This window comes from Neolamprologus brichardi, chromosome 5 (assembly GCF_056152115.1).
Source record: "Neolamprologus brichardi isolate AB-2024 chromosome 5, ASM5615211v1, whole genome shotgun sequence".
NCBI classification, from domain to species: Eukaryota; Metazoa; Chordata; class Actinopteri; order Cichliformes; family Cichlidae; genus Neolamprologus; species Neolamprologus brichardi.
The window spans coordinates 6,135,785-6,157,479 of NC_142108.1; the positions used below are offsets into that span (position 1 = coordinate 6,135,785).

At 40.6% G+C, this 21,695-nt stretch overlaps 2 protein-coding genes across 4 annotated transcripts; one reads left to right on the forward strand and one right to left on the reverse strand.

Moving 5' to 3' along the window:
* Window positions 1-110: 110 nt before the first annotated feature.
* traip (TRAF-interacting protein) lies at window positions 111-5,283 on the forward strand. The gene is made up of 16 exons (XM_006784724.3): window positions 111-289; window positions 514-632; window positions 725-782; window positions 884-967; window positions 1,113-1,152; window positions 1,252-1,379; window positions 1,473-1,567; window positions 1,800-1,913; window positions 3,157-3,244; window positions 3,340-3,429; window positions 3,510-3,598; window positions 3,704-3,859; window positions 3,971-4,016; window positions 4,148-4,246; window positions 4,339-4,389; window positions 4,586-5,283. The coding sequence occupies exons 2-16, from the start codon at window positions 535-537 to the stop codon at window positions 4,691-4,693; spliced, it is 1,344 nt and encodes a 447-aa protein (XP_006784787.2). The 5' UTR covers window positions 111-289; window positions 514-534; the 3' UTR covers window positions 4,694-5,283.
* On the reverse strand, window positions 5,250-21,585 carry grm6b (glutamate receptor, metabotropic 6b). 3 transcript variants are annotated; one of them, XM_087840552.1, is made up of 11 exons: window positions 20,899-21,585; window positions 19,399-19,991; window positions 15,917-16,133; window positions 14,334-14,469; window positions 14,013-14,167; window positions 13,571-13,711; window positions 13,292-13,492; window positions 12,376-12,515; window positions 10,693-11,316; window positions 10,306-10,617; window positions 5,250-6,870 (listed from the first exon to the last, which is right to left on the reverse strand). In XM_087840552.1, the coding sequence occupies exons 2-11, from the start codon at window positions 19,933-19,935 to the stop codon at window positions 6,631-6,633; spliced, it is 2,703 nt and encodes a 900-aa protein (XP_087696678.1). In that variant the 5' UTR covers window positions 19,936-19,991; window positions 20,899-21,585; the 3' UTR covers window positions 5,250-6,630. The 3 variants fall into 3 exon arrangements, with proteins under 3 accessions (XP_087696678.1, XP_087696679.1, XP_087696677.1); XM_087840553.1 differs by lacking the exon at window positions 20,899-21,585 and adding an exon at window positions 20,084-20,100; XM_087840551.1 differs by lacking the exon at window positions 20,899-21,585 and having other exon boundaries at window positions 19,399-20,022.
* Window positions 21,586-21,695: the final 110 nt, after the last annotated feature.

The window sequence follows — 21,695 nt, forward strand, 5'->3', positions numbered from 1 at the left end:
ACGTTTATAGCGACTGAGCTAAATCTTAATACAAAATACGTTCGCGTAGACTCTAACAGCTCATATATGTTCCGTGTGCATACGAACGCACCGTAAGGGGCGGAGCTTTGGTTTGAACGTGCAGCGGGGAACTGGGCAACGATGGAGTTACCATTGTGTTTGTGTTAGCTTGAAAGGATCTTGCCTAAATTACCTCACTTAATGTGTGTACAATGAAAATTTTCATGTACAATTGGTGATGTTTCCGTTTATAACGAAGGATTATGCAGTAACTTGATATCTTTGTTTGGTAAGTATGACAACTCACGATAAGGCTACGGCTAACATTGGTTATCTACACGTAGCTGCTTAACCAGGGTAGCGGAATAGTAAGGCCCACTGACATTAGCCAGTGCTAACTGTTTTAGCCTACAAATATTATTTAACACTACCGAAACGCGTATGATCAGGGAGTGAATATCACGATTTGTATTTCACTGTTTTTAACAATGTCGAACGCTGTTTCCAAAACAGGCTGATCGTTGTACCAGTAAGATGCCTATTCGAGCATATTGCACTATTTGCTCAGATTTCTTTGATCACTCCAGAGATGTTGCTGCCATTCACTGCGGACACACTTTCCATTATGAATGGTAACTATACACAAACTCATATCTGAACAAAACAACTTTTTTCAGTTCTTGGCATCTTTTAAGTTATTTTCTTTCCCCTCTTTTTCTTCTAGTCTTCTTCAGTGGTTTCAGACAGCCCCTACAAAAACCTGTCCACAGTGTAGGAAACAGGTACAGTAAAGCTACATTGTCAAACTACCAGCACAGACCGTGGCAAGTTGAGTTACAAAGGAAAGATTGAGCTTCAATGACATTTTGATGTTTGTGTGTAGGTCAGCACCAGGCACATTATCAGCAAGCTCTTCTTTGACATTGGTGGAGAGGAGGACAGCACGGCTGACCCGGAAAGCTTACAGGTACCAATCCTATAGCAATATAAAACTCTTCATGCCTTCTGGCATCTAAAACAAAACCTAAACGTGGTCTTTCCTATTGCTATTGTTTGGATTTGTTTTAGGGTGTTATCTTTTTTCTGACTGTATTTCTTCTCTTCTTTTGCAGAATGAGGTTGATAGAGTGAAGGCACTTCTGAGCTCTAAAGGTGAGAAATTAAACTCTTGAGTACAACTGTTACAAGGTGATGCTAGATTGTAAGGAAGCAGGCAGCACTAGATTGATCATCTGTCTGGTCAATTTGTAGAGCGAGACTTGCGGGACAAACAGAAGGTGGTGGAGAGTTTAAAGGACTCCACGGACAAGCAGAGGCGAGACCTAGACAGTTTGCGCAAGGAGATTAAAGAAAAGGAGATGCTTTGTTCTGCCCTCAAAGTATGAGCTCTCTGTTCTTCAGTGTTGAAAAGCCGCAATATCCACACTGATTCACAGTCGCCGCAACTAATATTATGTTCTAACGTCTCACAGACACAGATGTCATATATGGAGACGCAACAAAATGAAGTTCAGGCTGCCAAGGAAGAAGTCCGGAGCTTAAGGACCAAGTTGAGAACGTTTGAAAGGTATCTGCAGCCCATTGTATTATATTCAAGCTCCTGTGATCGTAGAGGAAAAGATAAAGATTGTTTAAGATGATCTTTGACAAGTGCGCAAACTTATACCAGTGCATTTGGGCAACTGCAACCTGACTCTTACACTACAGCTATAATGATATGAAATATGTGCATATGGTCTAGTGATTGTGTTCATTGTTAAAGAGCATCATATTCACTCTGTGCATTGTTTTCTCCTCAGCTTGGATGTGTTGTTACAGGGCCAGAGAGCAGAGGTTGAGTCCATGATCACAGATATGGGTATCAGCCAGGCAGCAGTGGAGCAGCTCTCAATCTACTGCATCTCTCTGAAAAAGTAAGTATGATTTTTATTTATTTATTTTTTGAGCGGGTGGTTTTTGTTGCTTATTCCGGGTTTTTTTGTTTGTTTGTTTTTTGGTATATGTCTGAACACCGATGATGTGACTCAGGCTTGAAGTTTTCCCAACTTTAAAAACTCAAAACTACAAATCAAGTTAAAAATCTCAGCGTAGTTATGGACGCTGATCTGGATTTTAATAGTCATATGGAGATTATTACTAAATCGGCCGAGTACCATCTTAAAAATATTGGAAAAATTGCGGCAAAGAAAGATTTTGAAAAGCTTATTTGTGCATTTATTTTCAGTAGACTAAAGTATCTTAATGGAGTCTTTACTGATTGCTGCCAGAGTCCTGACCAGCACCAGGAAAATGGATCATATTACAGCAGATTTGAAATCATTGCATGGCTTCGTGTGTGTAAAAGCATTTATTTAAAATTCTGCTATTGGTTTAGAAAGCATTGAATGATCTTGAACCTGAATATATTGCTGACCTACTTGAGGGCTATGATGCTTCTAGACCTCTTAGGTCCTCAGGAACAGGCTTACTTTAGTATTGCTAGGGCTAGAACCAAACAAGGTGAGGTAGCATTTAGTGTTGTGGAATAAACTCCCCTCACACCTCCAGTGTGCAGAATCCATTAGTTACTTCAAATCAGGATTAAAAACGGTTTTGTGTAGCTTTTACATAAAATATACATTTAATTGTAATTATTGTATTTTTCTTTTTGTTCGAAGGTTAAATTAAGTTGTTTCAGGTTTACCCTTGGTGTTGACTCTTGCCGTCGACGGCTTTTTAGTTAATACTGAAATAGTTTTGCAGAAAGGAAGGGTCGAATATTTCTCTTAAAGTCTCTTGTGTTGCATCAGAAAATGTCTGTTAGGTGTTGCTTCTATAAGTCATTAGATTCAAGGGTTCTCTCACATTTCTGCTGCGTGTACGTTGAATAATTACTCAGTGTGTTCTATAAAGATGTGAAATGTGGAGCTGTTTGTGGTGTTAGTTTAATCAGATTGTGTGCTTGTCTATATTTGTGACCCAGATGAAGATCATACCACCTTTCTTCTGTAAATCTGAGCTTTTGTGAAATATGTTCCAGTTAATAAGTTGACCAAGAAGGACAACATTTGTGTGTTTGAAAGTACTTCTTTTGGAGCTTTTTGTTCAGGTATTTAGTTCTAATGACCACAGCATCCGCTCAGTATTTACTGCTGATCTCCTTTCTTTCTTTCTCAGAGAGTATGATAACCTCAAAGGAACTTTGAAAGCTTCAAATGATATGTGTGAGAAACTGAAGAGAGAAGTGCTGTCCTCAAACAACAAGGTCATTTGACATAAGAAGATCGCCTCGCCAATAAGAAATGGGTCTTCGGTGCGGAATCTTTGGGTTAAAGTGCTCTTTGGTGTTTGTCATTTCAGTTACAAAAAACTACAATAGAGGTGAATCGGACCAAAGAGGATATGAAGTCTCTGCAGAGCGATCTGGCCTGTGCTGACAAAGAAATCTCTGTAAGGCAGATCAAACAAATCTGTTTATTTGTTATGTCGGATGTGCGTGGTTGTGATTTCTGTGTGCAACCTGTCCACAGAGCCTGAAGAAGAAAGTGGAGTTTCTTCAGAAATCTCTGAGCACACCAACGAGGACAAACGAAGCCGTCAGTCGGCTCATCTTTGAAAGGTGCGTCTCCAGCTGTGGGACTTCAGTCTCCTCGTGCTTTTGACGGGATGCTTAAGAATGCATTTACTTTATGCGCTCACGCACTTGTTGCTGCCTTCCCGTCAGCCCTGCCCCACTGGAGCTGAAGCAGCCTCGCCTCCACCATCCAGCAGATAGCGAGGACATTGACCTCAACGTGACCTACGACATCACTACGCCAGACGACGGGGCCAAGAGACCAATGCAGGTTCCATTGAAGAAAATGCGTCTCGATCCGCCCGTGTAAGAGTCATGTCACTCAGTGTGGAAATGTTTTCTTCTGTGTTTAGAGTAGTTTGAAATCCATCTGCTCTTTTTGTAACAAAGTATAAACGGGAAGTGTTGATTTTTCAGAACGTCTGTATCCAAACACAGGGAGAAAACGTCAGCTTTAAGCAAGGTAGCCTTCTTCTAATAAATGCATCATTAAATAACTGATCTCTATATATATAGATATCTATATAATTTCTTTTTAATTTTTCAATGAATTTATTTATTGTATTGTTTTATATTTATGTATTTTTTTCTCAGAATCGCGATGAAGAGCTGGACCCTTTTTTAAGAAACTCCCTCCTCTTCAGGAAGAAAACCTTTGGCAGCATGTTGGAGCCTCAGAGGAAGCCTGGAGCTGTAAGTGCAGCCGACTCTCGCAAACTGTTTCCATGTCCCATTTTGTCATCATCAGTGTTTTGTTGAACAAAAAAAATGTTTTTGTGTTTCAGGTCAGAACTGGTTATGATGGATTAGGAGGACGAACTAAATTCATCCAGCCTGTATCCTTTTTGTCATCAGTGATTCTGCATGTGTTACTTGTCTTCTAGCGTTTGAGGTTCACTGAAGAATGTTTGATGTGTGTGTTTGTATACATGTAAGAGCCAGGGAGCACCGTCTGGCTTCAGATAGATGTTATTTATAACCACGAGATAAATGTAGGTCGCATCGATCCTTAACCAAGCGCTCCACCTCCAGTCTCCTTTGTCACAGCTTCGTCCACTGATGAAAGCTAAAAGGAAAAAGGTAACACGGCCCCCATCCAAGACCGCCACTTGCATGACCCTGGATGACTTCCTCGAGTAAATTTTGGTGTCAGAGGTCAAGACACTGACTTCTGTAAAGAATGGCGCTGCTCTAAAACCGAGAACCTGGCTGTGGGTTTTTTGATTTGTTCGTTTTTGCCGCTCAACACCAAAAAAGCATTTGGGAATGAACTTTTATCTAAAAGAAATGACAAATGTTGGCATTTGGGTGAACTGCAAACCCTGCTCTACATTTCTTTTTTGTGCTGATAGGAATTTGTTTGTGTAGGCAGTGTCTTATGTTTTGAAGCCTCGTAGTTCTGTGGGAGTGTATTTGTTTGTGAGAGAGAAACAGCTACTTGAGAAATTTGACTGTGAGGGTTGCGATGATTATGAAATTCTGGGCCAGTGTCTAATGCGATACTTTTTTTGTTGTTATTTATTCCCCATTTGCTTTCCCAGTGTGGCAAACAAAAATCTTTATAATTTAAAAAAAAAAGTCGTTGAAATGCTTTGCTATTTTTCACCCTGTTTTCTACATGTGGAGTTACTGTAGGTATTTTTTCTTTTAGATTTAATTGTCATGCTGGATGTAAACCAACTCAAATAATAAACAATATTTTTTTATTAAGATTCTTTTGCAATCGACAATTTCCTCTCGACTTTTATTCACAAACATGTCAATGACCTGGACTTCCCTGCAGAGGGCAGTACAAACAAGATTTTCTCACATAAGGGTATGAACCTGGCAGCCAGCCTGCGTCGTGAGTGATACTGCCTGCATGTGAGGAATGCTGAATCCATTTATATTGAAGAAGCCAGAACAACAGTAGGCTCAAAAAAACGTCAGTCAAAACCTGAGTTATGCATCGTGGTCAAGTAACAAAAAAAAGAACAAAAAAACAACGCTGCAAATAATATACTTGCAAAAACTGAAATAACATAAAATTGGGGCTTTTTGCTCATTCTGCCCCGTTTTCAATGTCAAATGAATTTTAATGTTTGCAGAACTGGTGAAGACGGAGGACCTTTCATGGAACAACATCCAACGCAGCCAAAAGAGGTGACGCTTGCTTGTGATGTACCCATGCATTAACATAAATGTAGCCTGTCTACAGCTTTGGCATGCAGCCCTCACAAACTGACCTTTATACAAGTTTGCTTGATATTTGGACAAACAATATGGGGAAAATGCCAACCAGTGTTTTCCACCGTGGAAAACTGAAAAGTAACAAGTACAAGATAATGCATCCTGTTCACAATCACTCGTATCCTTTGTGCACTCATGAACTCAGTTTCCAGAATAAAAGCAATTCATTCTCTGCCACAATAATTGCAGTGATAAGACTAATTAAATGCTGTGTTTCCTTAGTGACTGGATATTGATTTAGCTGTGAGTGATTATAGTTTTGTGGTTCGTTGTATCTAGCCCGGGGGGTCGTCGTGACAGGACATGGTGGGGCATTTTAAAAGATACATCCTTCCAGTGCAAGCAGAAGAAAAGGTTACAACATCCCAAATAAATAACATTCATGTAAACGTAAAACACATGCAGCCTGTGAACAGCGATGTTTCATTGAGGTTTGACAGAAGCATACATCTTACTGCCAAGAAAAGGTTTCCATTTAAGCTTAACTTTTTTTTAATTGTCTTCCATTTTCATGTCAACACATCTATATGTAGATCATTCTGAAGTCCGTTCAAAGTGGCTCTGTATCTTTTCCATACCCCTGCTAAGCTGTCACATTTTTCCCATGATGTAGAGTGAGCCTTTCAGGTTTCTTTTGTGCTTTCACTTTCTGGATTATCTAAATAAGTGTGAAAAGAAACATCATCCACAAATGTTTTTGCTGGTATTTCAATCCAAAATAAAAAGGGGGGATTCAAAAAAGAAACACACACAATCCAGCCAAAAAGCTTAATCAAATGCTATTTTTTTCCCAACTCTCACTTTGCAAACCATTTCTTTGTTGGCTTCAGTTGTCATTTTGATTCCCGTCACTGTGACCTGTCAGGCTCGACCTTGGACTCTCCGTTCTGTTTGTCGTTGGACTTCAGGGACAGGTGCGTGGTCACGGTAGCCGCCTGAACCACGGCTTTAAAGCTGCGCTTTCTCTTTTGGACGTTCTGCTCCGGGTGGAAGATGATGACGTAGACTTTGGGGATATAGAGCATGCCCAAGGATACGGTGGCGCTCAGGCTCATGGACACGGTCAGAGTGGTGGTTTGGATGAACATCTGCAACAGAGACGGAGGAGTTCAGAAAATCCTTCCACACACACACTTGTTTTTAACAGTCTGTGTCACTAAGAAAATTATAGATTTGTTTGTTTTGTTTTGGTGCTTTTAGCCTTTATTTGACGGTTTGCAGGAAAGAGGGGGAGAGAGGGCATTTCAGCCATGAGGCTTATAAGAGCGCCTGCTCAACCAGTAAGTTAAAGTAGTGCCCATAATGATTCATTAATTATGGAAAAAGTATTGGGAAAATAATACATACTGAAATTAATACAGGTATATTAGTTAGCACAGAATCGCAAGTCTGTGCATTGCTGGCTAACCAAACTTGCTAGCTTTAGCCGATACTACGACACCTTCACGTTCAAATTCTAGCGCCAAAAAGCCCAACATGGTGTAGTCAAAACAACAGAGTCCAGAAATCCATAGGTGAGCTTGCCATGGCTATATCTGTTTGCTATATACAGTCTATGGTAATATATTTCCAATACCGCAATATAATTTATTTTAATAACCCAAAAAATATTGTTGGGCGCAATAATTTATACATAAACGCAAAACAACAAGATGTCTTATTGCATCTACTCGCATTTTCCAGTAGGTGAGCAAGCACATTTTTAAATTTTATTATATTTTGGTGTTCTGACCCACAAGAGGAAGCAAGGGGTCAAAGTTGAATGCCCAATGGAGGTGGTGTGTCCCAATTTCATGCATACTGGATGCAGCAGCAAGGATAGTTTGGAAAGCAGGGTACACGTAATCTCCGCCGTCACAATGCAGTCCTTACAATTTTCATCTCAAAGCAGGGAAGGCAGTGTTTTCCCCCTGATGAATGATTTATGATCCAGTATATGAAGTCAGGAAAAGAGCCTCTATTTATGGGCTTTGACCACATCTAGGTGCTCTTCCTCTTTTTTTCCTTTTTTCTTGTTTTGCATGCATCCGACAATAATCACAGTGAGCGACCTCTTCTGAGATCTGCCTTCAGTGAATTATATAAAAACCCCTCATTATTCAAGAAAACTAAACAGGTCATAAATAAATAAAACCACAAGTATCATAAATAAGAAATGTTTTGTGCCATAAATAGGTTGCAAGTTGCATAATATCCTCAGCAGCAACACATCCTGGCTCATGTCCATATAGTACAGTTACTTTTATCGTCTTTCACATGTTTTTGTCCCTGTAGTGGCGTCTCCCTTTATGAACGGAGCTGTTTACTGTTTAGAAGTGAAGTGGACTGTGGTTATGTGGCCCGAGCAGAAGGACTAGCTGGGAATCACTGTATGGTCCTTTCATAGGTAATTACAGTCATCACAGGTAGATCACCTCCTCCAACACGTGATGGGAGCATAACAGCCGCTACTTTCATAAGCCAGACAAAAGTTAAGGTCTATATTTAGCTCTTTTTCTAAGTGATGATTAATTGAATGGGATGGCTGAATTGGTCTTGGAGGGCTTCTTATCGTCCCTCTGCACATCTGACCTCCTTTCCTTTTCTTAATTCACTTCATTTCCATTTGGAAGAGGTGAAAAGACTTTGAAAGCACCTCAGGCAGTAATTGTTTCAGCCTGACTGGTTCATAATACAGCTCTCTATTAGCCAAAGCCCGTCTCTATTTTTCAAATATCCCCCCCAACTGTCTTGTACTTTGTGACGGCAGCAAATAGCCCACAAGCTAAATGAAACCCTCAGTACAGTGCGAGCAGGATGTCCTGCGAGTACAGCAGGAAGCAAATACGATATGACAGGCAACAAACTCAAATTTCACTTTCAGCATCTGGGGGATTCATTTACTTTCTTACAGTTCGTGTGTTACTGTGCATTACGTAACTCGATTCAGCATACGGTTTATCTTAACTGTAAGTGGAGCTCAGGGAGTGCTTATGTAATGTAACGAGATTTAATTATGTCCTTGAAAAAGATCGAATTTGACTATGCGGAAGAATTTATTGACCTATCATTTAGTGGGTCAAATTATTTCTTTTAATTTCTTTTTGTCCCAACCCAACACAAAGACCAGCCAGAAATAATTCAGTTATTCATTTGTCCTTTTAAAAAGTGACATTTTTACTAAACAGATTTATTTTCGAGCTGAAGCTATTATATCAGTCTCTGAAAATCATCATCTGAAAATTTCCTGCTAGTCTTTGTCTCATATAAAAGTTTTTGTTTTTTCTTGCCTCCAAAAACTGTTGGCCTACTCCAAAGAGGTTGTTAAAATTTCCTGAAAACACAATCATCAGAACTGTAAAATACTTTTCATTATTATTATTAATATTATACATAATAAATTGCCAGAAAAAAATCATTAAAGTGTATAGACTTAAGAACAGCAATACCTACTCTTATATATATATATATATATATATATATATATATATATATATATATATATATATATATATATATATACACATATATATACATATATACACATATATATACATATATACATATATATACATATATATACACATATATACATATATATACATATATATATATTTAGGACTACTTTCATCACTTGATTTTTGTGCTTGATTTTTGTGCTTACCTGTGAATCCATCATTTGCTTATTGATTGAACTACTATGAAAACAACTTGGATCTTCAACCAATTGAACACAGCAAGAGAAAATTCTCATAATTTATTTATTTATAATTTATAACTTTACTTTAAGTAGATGTACAAAGTGATAGCAGCGACACAAATAAAATTTCACATCTAAAAATACTCGCTGGCCCCAGAAATTATGATATTACCTGTGATGCAGTTATGTGCGAGTAGGTTGCTGTACTCAATTTCAGGAAAACCTAGTTGCGTCAAGTTCATTGTTTGTATTTTTCATATTTCAAAATAAATAAATAAAGGCAGACAAATAAAAGCACTGATGTTATAGGTACAATATTTTATCTAAATATCGTGGAGTTTTTAATCTCTTTTTTTATTCTCTAATAAATCACCAGATCATTTTCTCACCTAATTGATTTATATTGTCAGACCAAAATCCATATAAATTTGAAAGGATCTAAAGGGAGGAAAACAGGAAATGTTTCACATTACATGCTTTACATAAAGTAAGCCGGTAACAATTCATTAACCAGTGATGTCAACTGAATATTCAGGTAATCAAAACTTCACTCTCAGGATATAAAACTTGTTGGCCAGTGGTGGATGTTTTAAGGCTGTAGTTAACCCTCCTGCATAATTCACATGTATTTCACTTATCAGCATTCTTCACGTCATTGTCATTTGGAAGTAAAATTCTCCCCCTTCAAAGTTTATTTTTTCTCTGTGCCGGCCTGCTTTCCGTTGCCAGACTTTCTCTGACGTTTGGTGGTGTATGCTCTCCACATTCACAGTAGCCTCTTCCTGTTTATATGAACATTTTCAGAATTTCTGAAACCATGCACTGCCCTTGTCACATTTCTTACCTTCTCTGTAGACTGCGCTGTGCCAAAGAAGATGGGTACAAAGGCCAGCCAGATGATGCAGGTGGTGTACATGGTGAAGCCGATTGGTTTGGCCTCATTGAAGGTCTCAGGAACTCCTCTGCTTTTAATGGCATACACCGTGCAGGTGATCATCAGTACAATACTGTAGCTCAAACACAGTATGAGGGACAGGTCGGACATGTCGCACTTGAGAATTCCACGGGCAAACTCTGGATTTGGAGGCTTCTGCTCTTCATAGTCAATGATGGTGTGTGGGGGGATCACACCAAACCAGATGAACACCGCGAGTAACTGTAGAGGAAAGGAGCTTTAGACTGCTGCATGAGCTTTGACTTATCTATGGCGGAGGAGCATTGATAAGCTTACCTGCACTGAGATGAGTATAAAAGTGATGATGAGCTGAGAGGTGGGGCTGATAAACTTAGGAGGTGTGACCGACTTCTTGCCCTGCTCAAAGATGCGGTAGATCCGGTTGGTCTTCGTCAGCATGGCGGCGTAGCTGATGCACATCCCGAGCCCCAAAAACAGGCGGCGGAAGGCGCATATTGCCACACTGGGCTCTGCAATCATGAAGAAGGTGATGAGGTAGATGAGGAAGATTCCTGTCAGCAACACATAGCTGAGCTCTCTCCCAGAAGCCCGGACAATGGGTGTGTCATTGAAGCGGATGAAGGTGACAATGACTCCGGTGGTTGCTAAGATGCCCAGGATGGCCAAGAAGACGGGGATGATGGCCCAGGGAGAACTCCACTCCAGCTTGATGATTGGCGTGGGGCGGCATCCCGTGCGGTTCTCCAAGGGCCTCATGTCGAATGGGCACATGTCACAGGTGAATTCATCCAGCAGATACTGGTAGCCATCACAGAGCTCGCAGTGCCAGCAGCAGGGAACACCCTTGACCATCTTTTTCCTCTCGCCAGACTCGCAGGGAAAACTGCACACCGACTCTGGAATTTTACGGTCACCGCCCGACCACTGCATCTCCTCCGGCTGAAATGGACGCACACACACAGTGTGTTACTATATTACAGCTGGCTGTGACTTAACAAAAGGCTAATAACTGTGAAACAAAACTCCTCAAGAAATACTTCTTCCACGACCACTTAAAGGCTTTGAAAGCCAGGTAAACTGGCATAAAAAGAATAAAATTGTTAACTTATACATTACATATTTTGAGTTTTGGTTTATGAAGCGCCTTGAGTATGAAGCGCCTTGAGGCGACTTTTGTTGTGATTTGGCGCTATATAAATAAAATTGAATTGAATTGAATTCAAAGAAAATCAAATGCTATACTATGATAGGTAGGGAAACTTGGAAAAGATGCCTTTTTTCTGTCTGAAGCTATCTATTCTGTAGGTAGCTTTCAGCCATCTGGCAAAAAGCTTGCAGTAAAAGGAATCTTACAATGAAAGGATAGTTTGCAATTTTGAAAATTATGCTTTCTTGCCACTTTCATATCTGCTGAATGCAAGGTTTAGCATAGAAACTGGAAAAGGTAAGTATCTAAGTGTTGGGTCGTACTTTAGCAGAAACGTACAACTTTTGCAACGAATAACTTCATGGTCATGGGAACTGGATGCTTGGCACCATCAGGACTCAGAGAAGTCCAGATGAACAGAATCAACTTTCTGCAATTTTCTCTAGTTTTGCTTTGGACACAGCAATTCAATTTCAATTCAGTTTCACTTATATAGTGTCAGATCAAAACAATAGTTGCCTCAAGCTGCTTTATATTCTAAGGTGATGACCCTACAATAATAGAGCAAAAACTCTAACATTTAGATGCCCCCCAATGAGCAAGCATTTGGCAACAGTGCGAAGGAAAAACTTCCTTTCAGCACGAAGAACCAGACTCGCAGAGGTGTCAGATATCTGTGCCACAACCAGGGGGTGAGGGGAGGAAAACAGGACAACAAGACATAATGTTAAACTAGAGCTTTGTTTCCAGTTTTTATGCAAAACTAAGTTAATCTCTCATCTTCTCATGCAGCAGAAATGAACTTCTGAATATCACTCTGTACCACAACTGTAGTAAAAATAGACATTTACATTGAGGCGAAGATGGTTTGTCCACTGGCCGATATTCTTGTAGCCAGGATTGCTGACATTGGACATCTGGTACTGGAAGATGTCATATCGACCCGGAGCATCTCCATTCTCATTGAACATCACTCCAGTTCCTGCGCTACCTGTTAGATGGAGACAGTCTAAATGACCTATGCACTATCAAAAGAAAGCCAAAAGTCAGAAGGCATTCAAACTGCCTTAACCAGAGAAAAATACCCCCATCTTTAGCGGCAGAGAGAACACCCACACACTGTTGAATGCAGCTTATTGCTTACTTCACTCTTGTGCAATCATGTGAAAGCTGAGTGCAGGATGCTCTTTAGTGAAGGCTCTCCTCCACGAGTACAGTCTTTCAGTGCACTCTCCTCTGTTGCCCTAACGTGATTGAATGTTCCTCTCGGGTCCCTGCAGGCGCTCAATCATAAAATCTTCCATACAAGACAAGGTCATCCAGTAAGAGGAGCAGCAATAAATAGGATGCTTTCACAGGACACTTTTTTTTTTCCTTTTTCCAAACTGCAATATTTTTTATGAAAGATGAGGATGAAAAGCGGGTTCGTTGTGTATAGAGAAGAGCGAGGACGCAGCCCAAGGGAGGGGACGTGCTTTGAAGAAATGCGCCGTGTTCTGCAGCTAAGCACATTAGCAGAAACATCTCAAAGCTTCCGTTTTCAACACGACCTCCCTTCCGCTGCGTTCCCTTTTAAAATTGCTTCTTTTTAAAAACCTCTCCAGTGGCAGAGAGCGGTAGTTAGAAAAGCATGGCTTTTGCTAACAAAAAGATCTCCTTGCAGTAGGAGAAACCCAGCAGCAACGAAATGAAACTCTCCTTTTATCTAAATAGCTAGACGTATCATGAGGTAGGTGCGGAAAAACCGACTGAAAGTTGGAAGCTCACCGTTGAAGTTTACAGAGCGAATGTACTGGAGGAGCATGCGTCCATCTACGGGGTCCATCTTTTCGCACACGCCCATGGAGCCAGCACAGAGGTCCAGGTGCATGCTGTGCAAGGCGTGGGCCATGGCGTACACAGCATCAATCACAAACTGCACCTTGCCCTCCTGCTCGTACTGAGAGTCTCGGCTGATTCTTTCGTCACCTGCCGGACAACAAAAATGACCAATGCATAAGTCAGATAAGGTGACACTTTTTATTTTCGGTGCTGCTCCCTGCTTACCTGTACATTTTCTTCTACCAGGATCGTATTTTATCCCAGGGCGAGTTAGTTTACACTTGAAGTCATCCTCCCAGAATTCTGCAAACCAGATGTTTCTCCTGTTGTTCTCCAGCGACCTCGAAGTGAAGTACTGGTCGAACCCTGAATCGTTTTCGCATTTAATTTTAAAACAGTTAAAATAACAGGACTTGACATGTTGGAGCAGAGATAATGGTAAAAAAAAAAAAAAAAACCTTTGAAATATGGCTCTAAGTCACTTTTCAGAATTTATACATGCTGGAAATATCAGATCGGGATATATCAGACTTATCAATCGTTAATTTCCTTTATTTGGTGCATTGATATTAGACTCATCTGTCAATGTCACAGGCTTCTGTGGGTACGCTTATTGGATCCAGCTGTTCAGAGTTAGATTTAAGGCTCATTTAATACATTTTCCTACCGTCAATGGAGGCTCTTTTAGGCAGGATGGTGACAGCACCCTCAGCCACCTCCTCCTGGTCTTCAATCGCAGAGTTTTTGGATCCCCAACTATCCGATCCAACAAATAGGAAGTGGCCTGTCAGGTTGGCCTTTTTGGCAGCCTGCAACACCCGTCTAAAAGATACAGTTATATATCATGATGCAATTTCTTCTTCTTCTGTCATTCTTTGCTCAGAGTGGTTAGAACAGGAGACTACATAGTTAAATGTAAAACAGCATCCTTGTGAATATCTTGCAGACTTCATGTATCGAATACACCATGCAGCAGAGCAAGACTCACTTGATGTCGTCCTCATTGGCAAAGATGATAACCCCGCGAGCGTTGGAGGTCTCCATCAGTCTCTTGATGATCTTATCAAACTCCCCTGGTCTGGGCTCTCGTGGAATCCTTATGGACTGTGCAATACACAACCCTCCTGTGTCACAGACCAAAAAAATCATCTTTTATTGTTTGCAGTGTTAGCATGCCAACATTAGGTCAGTTGTAAAGGTAGCTAGGTTTTCCCAAAAGTGAGTTACTCTGCAAAAACAACACCCAGCTAAGGTGTTGGGGTTTTTTTTGTCTGCTAATTATGTAGATTAATGAGATTAGACCTATGTGTCAAAATAGCAATAATATCATAACGTGAAAATCCTTACTGTACACACAATATTATATGACCAGATCCTAGTAAATTCCAGAATGGGAAGAACACACTCAAACCTTTCTGCTGTACTGAGACTGAGCCCAACACCCACCACACAGTATCAGATCTTTGTTCTGGGTTAGAGTCGGGTGGACCAATCCAAATATCAATATTAATGCTATTATTGGTATCAGATCAATACCAGCACCAGTAGATCGACAGTTTGTTTTTGTTCTCCAAGTTCAGTATGCATCTCACCGAATTTTGTTAAATACTAAAAAAAGGTCTCCAAAAAAACCAGTTTCAAAATACATGAAACCTGAAAGGTGTGTTTTGTTGTATTCACTAATTCTTTCAAAAAGCAATGGTCATTAACATGTGTTCTGAATTTGCATATAAATTATGATTAATCTCTGAAATAATAATGCCCTGCTCTCACCCTGAGCTCCCTTGGGTCGATAATCCGATTTTTTTTATACCTGCACTTCTGTTTCACACACACTTTAGAACTTATTGTCCCATCCTGGTTAAATTCTGTTATATCACTGCAACCATGGGCAGAAAGGATGTGTAGAGGGAGGTCCTCACCTCCAGTGTTGCCTTCCTCATTGTAAACTGCATGTTGCTGAGATGCAAAATGATTCATTTTTGAGTATTGAAAGATGGATTACCTATCATTGCATGTCATTTCCTAACTCTTTTAAGGTGAATTTCAAACAAAGGGTGTGTAAGACATTCTATTAATTATTAATTATTATTTCACCGCCCAATAGAAAGAAATGGTTGTAACCAGCCTGCACTCTGGCAGCTCGCTTACCTTGTGATTTAATCTTGTTCTTCAGGGCAGTCATATCTCTAAATGCACGAGATGATCTGTCTCCAATTAAAATTATTATAAATGACTGAATTTGATCTAGATTCACCATTCAGATACATTGTATAAAATCCAGAAGTCGAGATAGAGATATTTCCATCTGGATAAAGTAATGGACAGCAGACAAAGCTGTTAGAGTCTGTCCCATACTGTCAATCACTCATGTATGTGAATTTGATCATATTAAATGTGATCACTAATACATTAGGACTAACAGGTCATCCCATCGTATAGCTTTAAAAGCACAAATGATTTTATTAAAGGATTGCTCCTTCCTGTCTTTTAATGAGTGGGAAAAACACAAATGACTAATCCCTTGTTGTCGTGACGGCAGATTCACGTCAGTGCAGTCAGACACACAACCTGCTTCTCTGGAGATCTGGAGGAAGGCATCCACTCCGCTTTCTCCGTAGTTGCCCTCAGATGCCAGCGTGGACACGTAGTTCCAGCCCATGTTCTTGACGATGTCCACCATGGCCTGAGCCTGGTAGGAGTCCGGAGGCACCACACGGGAGAAGAACTCGTAGCGGCTTTTGTCACTCAGCTCCGGGGCAGTCGATGCATAGCTGATCTGGGGGATCTGAGACACAGGGATGGGTCATTTGTGATGAAAGAGTCAGGTCAAATGGAAAACATGAGCAGTGCTGATTATTAGGCCAATATGTGAATCCAAAGGTAAAAGGGATGACAAGAGGCAGCGAACCATGTCAGGAGCATGATGCACCACTTACTCACAGGCAAGCCCTTAAATGGATGCCTCCCACAGTAATACTGGCAAGTCACAGTGCATTAAAATCCCAAAATTGGACTATCATAGAGCGTTCATCTCTTGAAAAGCCCAGAGCTGGTTTGCGCTAAGGATACAGCCAACGTCACAGTAGAGTACAGATGGTGGGAACCAGAGCAGTAAAGGGGGAAAATAAGGATGGAGAGCTTAATTTGTTGGTGTGCTACATCTTTAATGACACAGTTTATGTCGACAGTCTCAACCCTGAACCTGCTAATGCCAGTCCCCCCAAACGTGGCTAACATCCAGCCCTCTCTGGAGAGCATCGAGAGATAAAGGTATTCACAAGGGGCAGCGACGGGGAGAAGGAAAGAGGACCGAGAGAACCATTTCACAGATTATCTGCAAGGATTAGTGTGGTTTTAGTCAAATTACGTTAAGCACAGAGGGAGAGACAGAGATCAGGAGCCGAGAGAAAGGTTAGCATTTCTCAGCTGTAAGCCATACAATACATTTAATTCTAGTGGCCACATACAGCTTGCATTTGCTGCTCCGCGTTAACCCCGTCAGTCTCAGATGTACTGGTAAGCCTCTGTGGTCCAGACCACATCCTGAAATCAGGTTGGTGAACTTTCCTGCCCTCTCCTTCCCCCTTGTAAGAGTGACTGGCATGTGACATCATCAGTGTCCAGAGGAGTCTGTATCATTGTCTGAAAAGTCCCTCAGATGTTTGCATGCAAAATTATAATGCACAAGACAAACACATAATCCTCTCCCGAATTAATCCCACAGAAGCATCTGCACCAATTCACTTGTTAAAATCAATAAGCCTTATCACTAACATAAGCATCCTCTTTTGGTCCAGTCTTGCTGAAATCTGCTTACAGTCATAAAACAAGTGAAGCTGAGAAAGAATCATTGTAATTTGAACAAACTAGACTGACTCATCAAGACGCTGAGCTCGGGTATAGAATAAAGAGGCTGACAAACATGGATATAATTATGACCCTCTGGAATGAGTCAGTATAGAACATTCGCCTACAGGTGCATCTTAAAGGGGTTTGTGAAAGCTATATTAATGGGTTAGTTATTTTACACAACCTTGAATTATTAATGGTTTAGACCCTAAAATATTAACTGTCAATAAACATGTTACATTAATGAGTTAAAGAGTTAATTGCTTCAGAGGTCTTTGCAAAATTTATAAAAACTGCATTAAAGAAAACTCGATGAATGCATGCTGTATGTCTCATTTAAAAATAGTCTCATATAAGATACCTGACATAATTTATAGTTTATGCTCACCTATTGAAAAAGGAAAAAACTAAAATAAAGATGCATTTGGAGCAGGTTACAACAAAAAGTCTATTGGTTATGAGCAGATGTTGAATGTGTAAAGAACTTCAGACTAGAAGCATTTGCGGCCTGGAAAGCTGCACATATGGACGGTAGGAGGAAACGCACTATTTAGTTAAATCTACTTCACATTGGTCACAAATTGCTGCGATCCTAGAACCAATATCATCCTGTTACCCTGACACTATTTTGAGCCCAGGGTCCTGAGCTGTTGAGAGGGGCTTAGTGGAGTTGGTGAATTCTGTAGTTAATATGTGCCCTCTACCCAAGTTGTGGATTCTGAGCTGAAGGAGGAGCAACTTGGATAGAGGGCAGATATTAACTGCAGAATTCACCAAAACAGAAACATCCAAACACATCAGCCTGGTTGTTACAATTTTTCTGTATTACTTGCTTGCCCCAAATGTTAGATTTGCACAGACTCGGTGTTCCATCATTGCTATAAACAATGTGTAATCAGTGTAATCAGTGTTTAAAGGTCAATCACCTGTCAAAGAAAAAAAATTACCCGGATTAACCTGCAGATACCAACAATTACAATGGATTCACGACCCTGTAAAAGTGTCACTCTGACAGGCAGCAATACACAGGTTCATTCAGGTCACATAGCTGTTTCAGTTACACTGCTTTATAATATCATCAAGAGGTGGGATGTTTATCTCTGTAGAGCAGCAGTAAGTTCTTTAGGTAAAAACATAAAGTGTCTCAATAATATTTTGGTATCAGACGTCTTCATCTATCATTTGTCCAACCCTTTCCTTAACTGCTTATCTAATTCAGGGGTTCCAGAAGTACTGGGGTGGCTATGTCAAAGGCAGGGTGCACCCTGGGCAGACGTGCACACGTATCGCAGAACTAACACAGAAAAACAGACAAACATCCACACTCACATTAACACCTACGACGAATCAACCTTACATCCAATCAATTAATCTCACAATCATGTCTTTCTCTTTGAAGACCTGGAGCTCAGACTACCCAGAGTATGAATTCCATCAGATTGTAATGATGACCAAGGTCCACATTATCTTCTAAGGAGGGATTTAATCAATCTCAAATTTTAATAAAGAAGGCCTAAATCTGCAGTGACCTAATCACAAATACTGTAACTCTACTGAGGCAGGAAATGAAGGTGCAGCTATATAAATTAACTTCATAAGTGCGAGCTCTCGCACATAGGATGTCTGTTTATTGGCCACAGCTGGTCACTGATATCACTGCAAGCTGCTCAAATCTAAAATTAGGAATGTATTCCATATAGTTGCTCATTTTCTGGCACAGTGTCCTCAGACTTGATGTGTGTAAATCATTTTTTTTAACATAGTGCTTCTGGTCCTTTTGTTGCTTCTGACTGGATAAAATGTGGCGGTGCTGTTTGTGATCCTCACTCACTTTCTGAGTGAAGATTTTAGATGCTTTAATACTTTAGTAATACTTCATTCTTTCAAAGTGTTAAACTTTTACCTTTATTTTGCAAGCATGACTAAAACGGTAAATTTAAAAAAAAATGCCTTAAGATTCCAGTAGTTGTAAAATATTAAGCAAGAATGAAAGAAATGTTAGCTGATCACAGTTTGGTTAAACTTGTTTTCTAAAGAATAATTGTCATTGTCTCTCCTGACTTGAGAGTCCAAACCCAGTGAATGGGAACTACTGTGCTCTTTCTTTGTGAACAGATTCAGGAGATGTTGTGACATTCCCTGTCCCAAATATTTTGCCCTTTCACTGGTTAACAAAGCTAGGATGGTTAAAGAAATCTCACCGCAAACAGTCTGAGTACATTGGCCACCATGATGGACACCGAACTTCCAGATGCACCAATCACCCCAACCACCCTCTCCGGTTTTGGGAATATCGGAGGCTCTCCGTTTGAGCAGCGCACATCCGAGTTGTCCTTCTGGATGAGGGCCTGGACAAAGGTGAGCGACTGTTCCAGGGCATACGTGTCTCTGGAGCAGGTGTCGAGGATCCGAGCCCCAAGTGTGATGTTAGGCAGCAGCTCGGGATCGCTGTTGATCTGGTCCAAGGCATAGAGCATGGCCTCCAGTCGATGGATCCCTTTCTCTCTCTTGATCTCTCCGCAGGGTATCCCAGCCGGACCCCGAGAATGCATAGGGAAGAGGCCGCCCAGGGTGATGTCGCCTTCGATTTTGATGGACTGAGGCTGGGTGCCCTGCTGGGCACATGAGGCTGGACTGAAACCCACCAGTAGAACCCAAAGCAACCGAAGCCATGGTTTGTATCCATATGACGTACCAAACCAGGAGCACTGATGGGATGAGAGGACCTCTGATATCATGATGATGACCAGCAGAGGTACTGACAGCACTGGGCCACTCCCTCTACCTTTGAGACCTGAGGGAGTTAAGAAAAAGGGCGTTAACATCTGGTTATTATTGAAGTTAGAGCATGTAGAAGCTTCATACACTTTATTCTCTCCAGTTTACCTTATTAACTATTCTTTTTATGGATCCACCACATCCATGAAGCAGTCTGGGTTGAATTTTTAAATACAGCATCCAACTTGAAACGCATAAAAATGTAAGATTCGGTGTGTCCCGTGCATCATTTTATAAATATTTCTCTTTAATTCCTTATGGCAATTATGATATGTTTAAGGACGATAACTGCAGAGCTGCAGAGTCAATGCTAACAGTGATTCCCTTATTAGGTAGTGATGCAGAAAAAGCACCTACAGTCTAACATCGTTTCCTGTGCTTTGAATCAGAGCTGGGAAAACGTAGGAGAAAGAACAAAATATAAGCGATAGATGGAGGTGCACTTAAAAAAAAACCTGTGGCTGAAGAGTGGATTTTAGCCAAGATGCAGGATGACACAGAGTGGAAGCTTTTATCATGAAGAGCAAAGAGGCGATGATGGAAAACACTATAAATTTTGCAGAACAAAACATTGACTAAATCCTGACCGCATTTCATGCTTCAAAAGCCGGAGCAGGTTAATTATATCTGCACGAGGATCACTGCCAAAATCCACAATGATCAGTTGAGCCCTTTCCATTTAAAAAAAAAAAATCACAATTATAATTTCACAAGGCTCTAAATAATAATTACAGGATAATTTTCATTTCATTTTCTTAGAATGATAAAATCTCATATTTAAAATACCTCTGCTATACCGTGATTATAAAGTTAAAAAAAAAATACATGCAATCAATACAAGAATGATTTGAATTTCCACAAGCTGCATTAATCACATTTTTTTAAACTTCTTCATAGTGAAGAAGGAAGAAGGTAAGTCTTACCTGCCCATTCTTCATGGACCAGCCTTGATTTTGTCCATCACACAAACTCTTCCACGCAGGCCTCCATCCAGGGTCCAAAATGTGATTATTATATCTGGAAGCAAGGCTCTCCTCTCCTGACTGATCGTAAATCCTCTGTCATCTCAGTCAGCCTGTGTGCACTCTCAAAAATAAGCAAAGACTCTAAAAACAATGGTCCAACAACAAAAAAAAAAATTGTTGTGGTTTAGAAAACAAAATGAAAACACTGAGTTCTGCAGCTTTTTTGGAGGGAGGGGGGGTATAATATCATGTGAGAATCAGAGAAAAGTGCAACATTACAGCAGTGAGATTCTACAAATCACCGCCAAATCCCTTAAAAGCCCTCTTACACACACTCTCTCTCTCTCGTTCTTTTTCCCTTTGAGCGCGCCTCTGTCTGGGCACCCCCTCCCTCTCTCTCTCTCTCTCATGAACCCTCTCCTTGCTCGTTCTCTCTGCACTCTAATGGCCACAGATTGGGATTATCATGCAGGCGTCTGTGAAGAAAGCACTAGGTGGACTAGCCCTTTTTTTTTCATACAGCTGAACCAAATGCAGAACCCTCCCCCCTGCAACACACACACACCAGGATGATGGACCTCCGTCACTTTGAGAGATTAGATGAGCAGCGATTTGATTCGTACCCCCCCTATACGCGAGTGCACACACACGCGCACACACACGCGCACACACACACGCACTTCCCTTTACACACCTGTCAACACTGGCACAATGGTGGAGAATATGAGAGCACAAAATAGGTTTCTGCACCACAG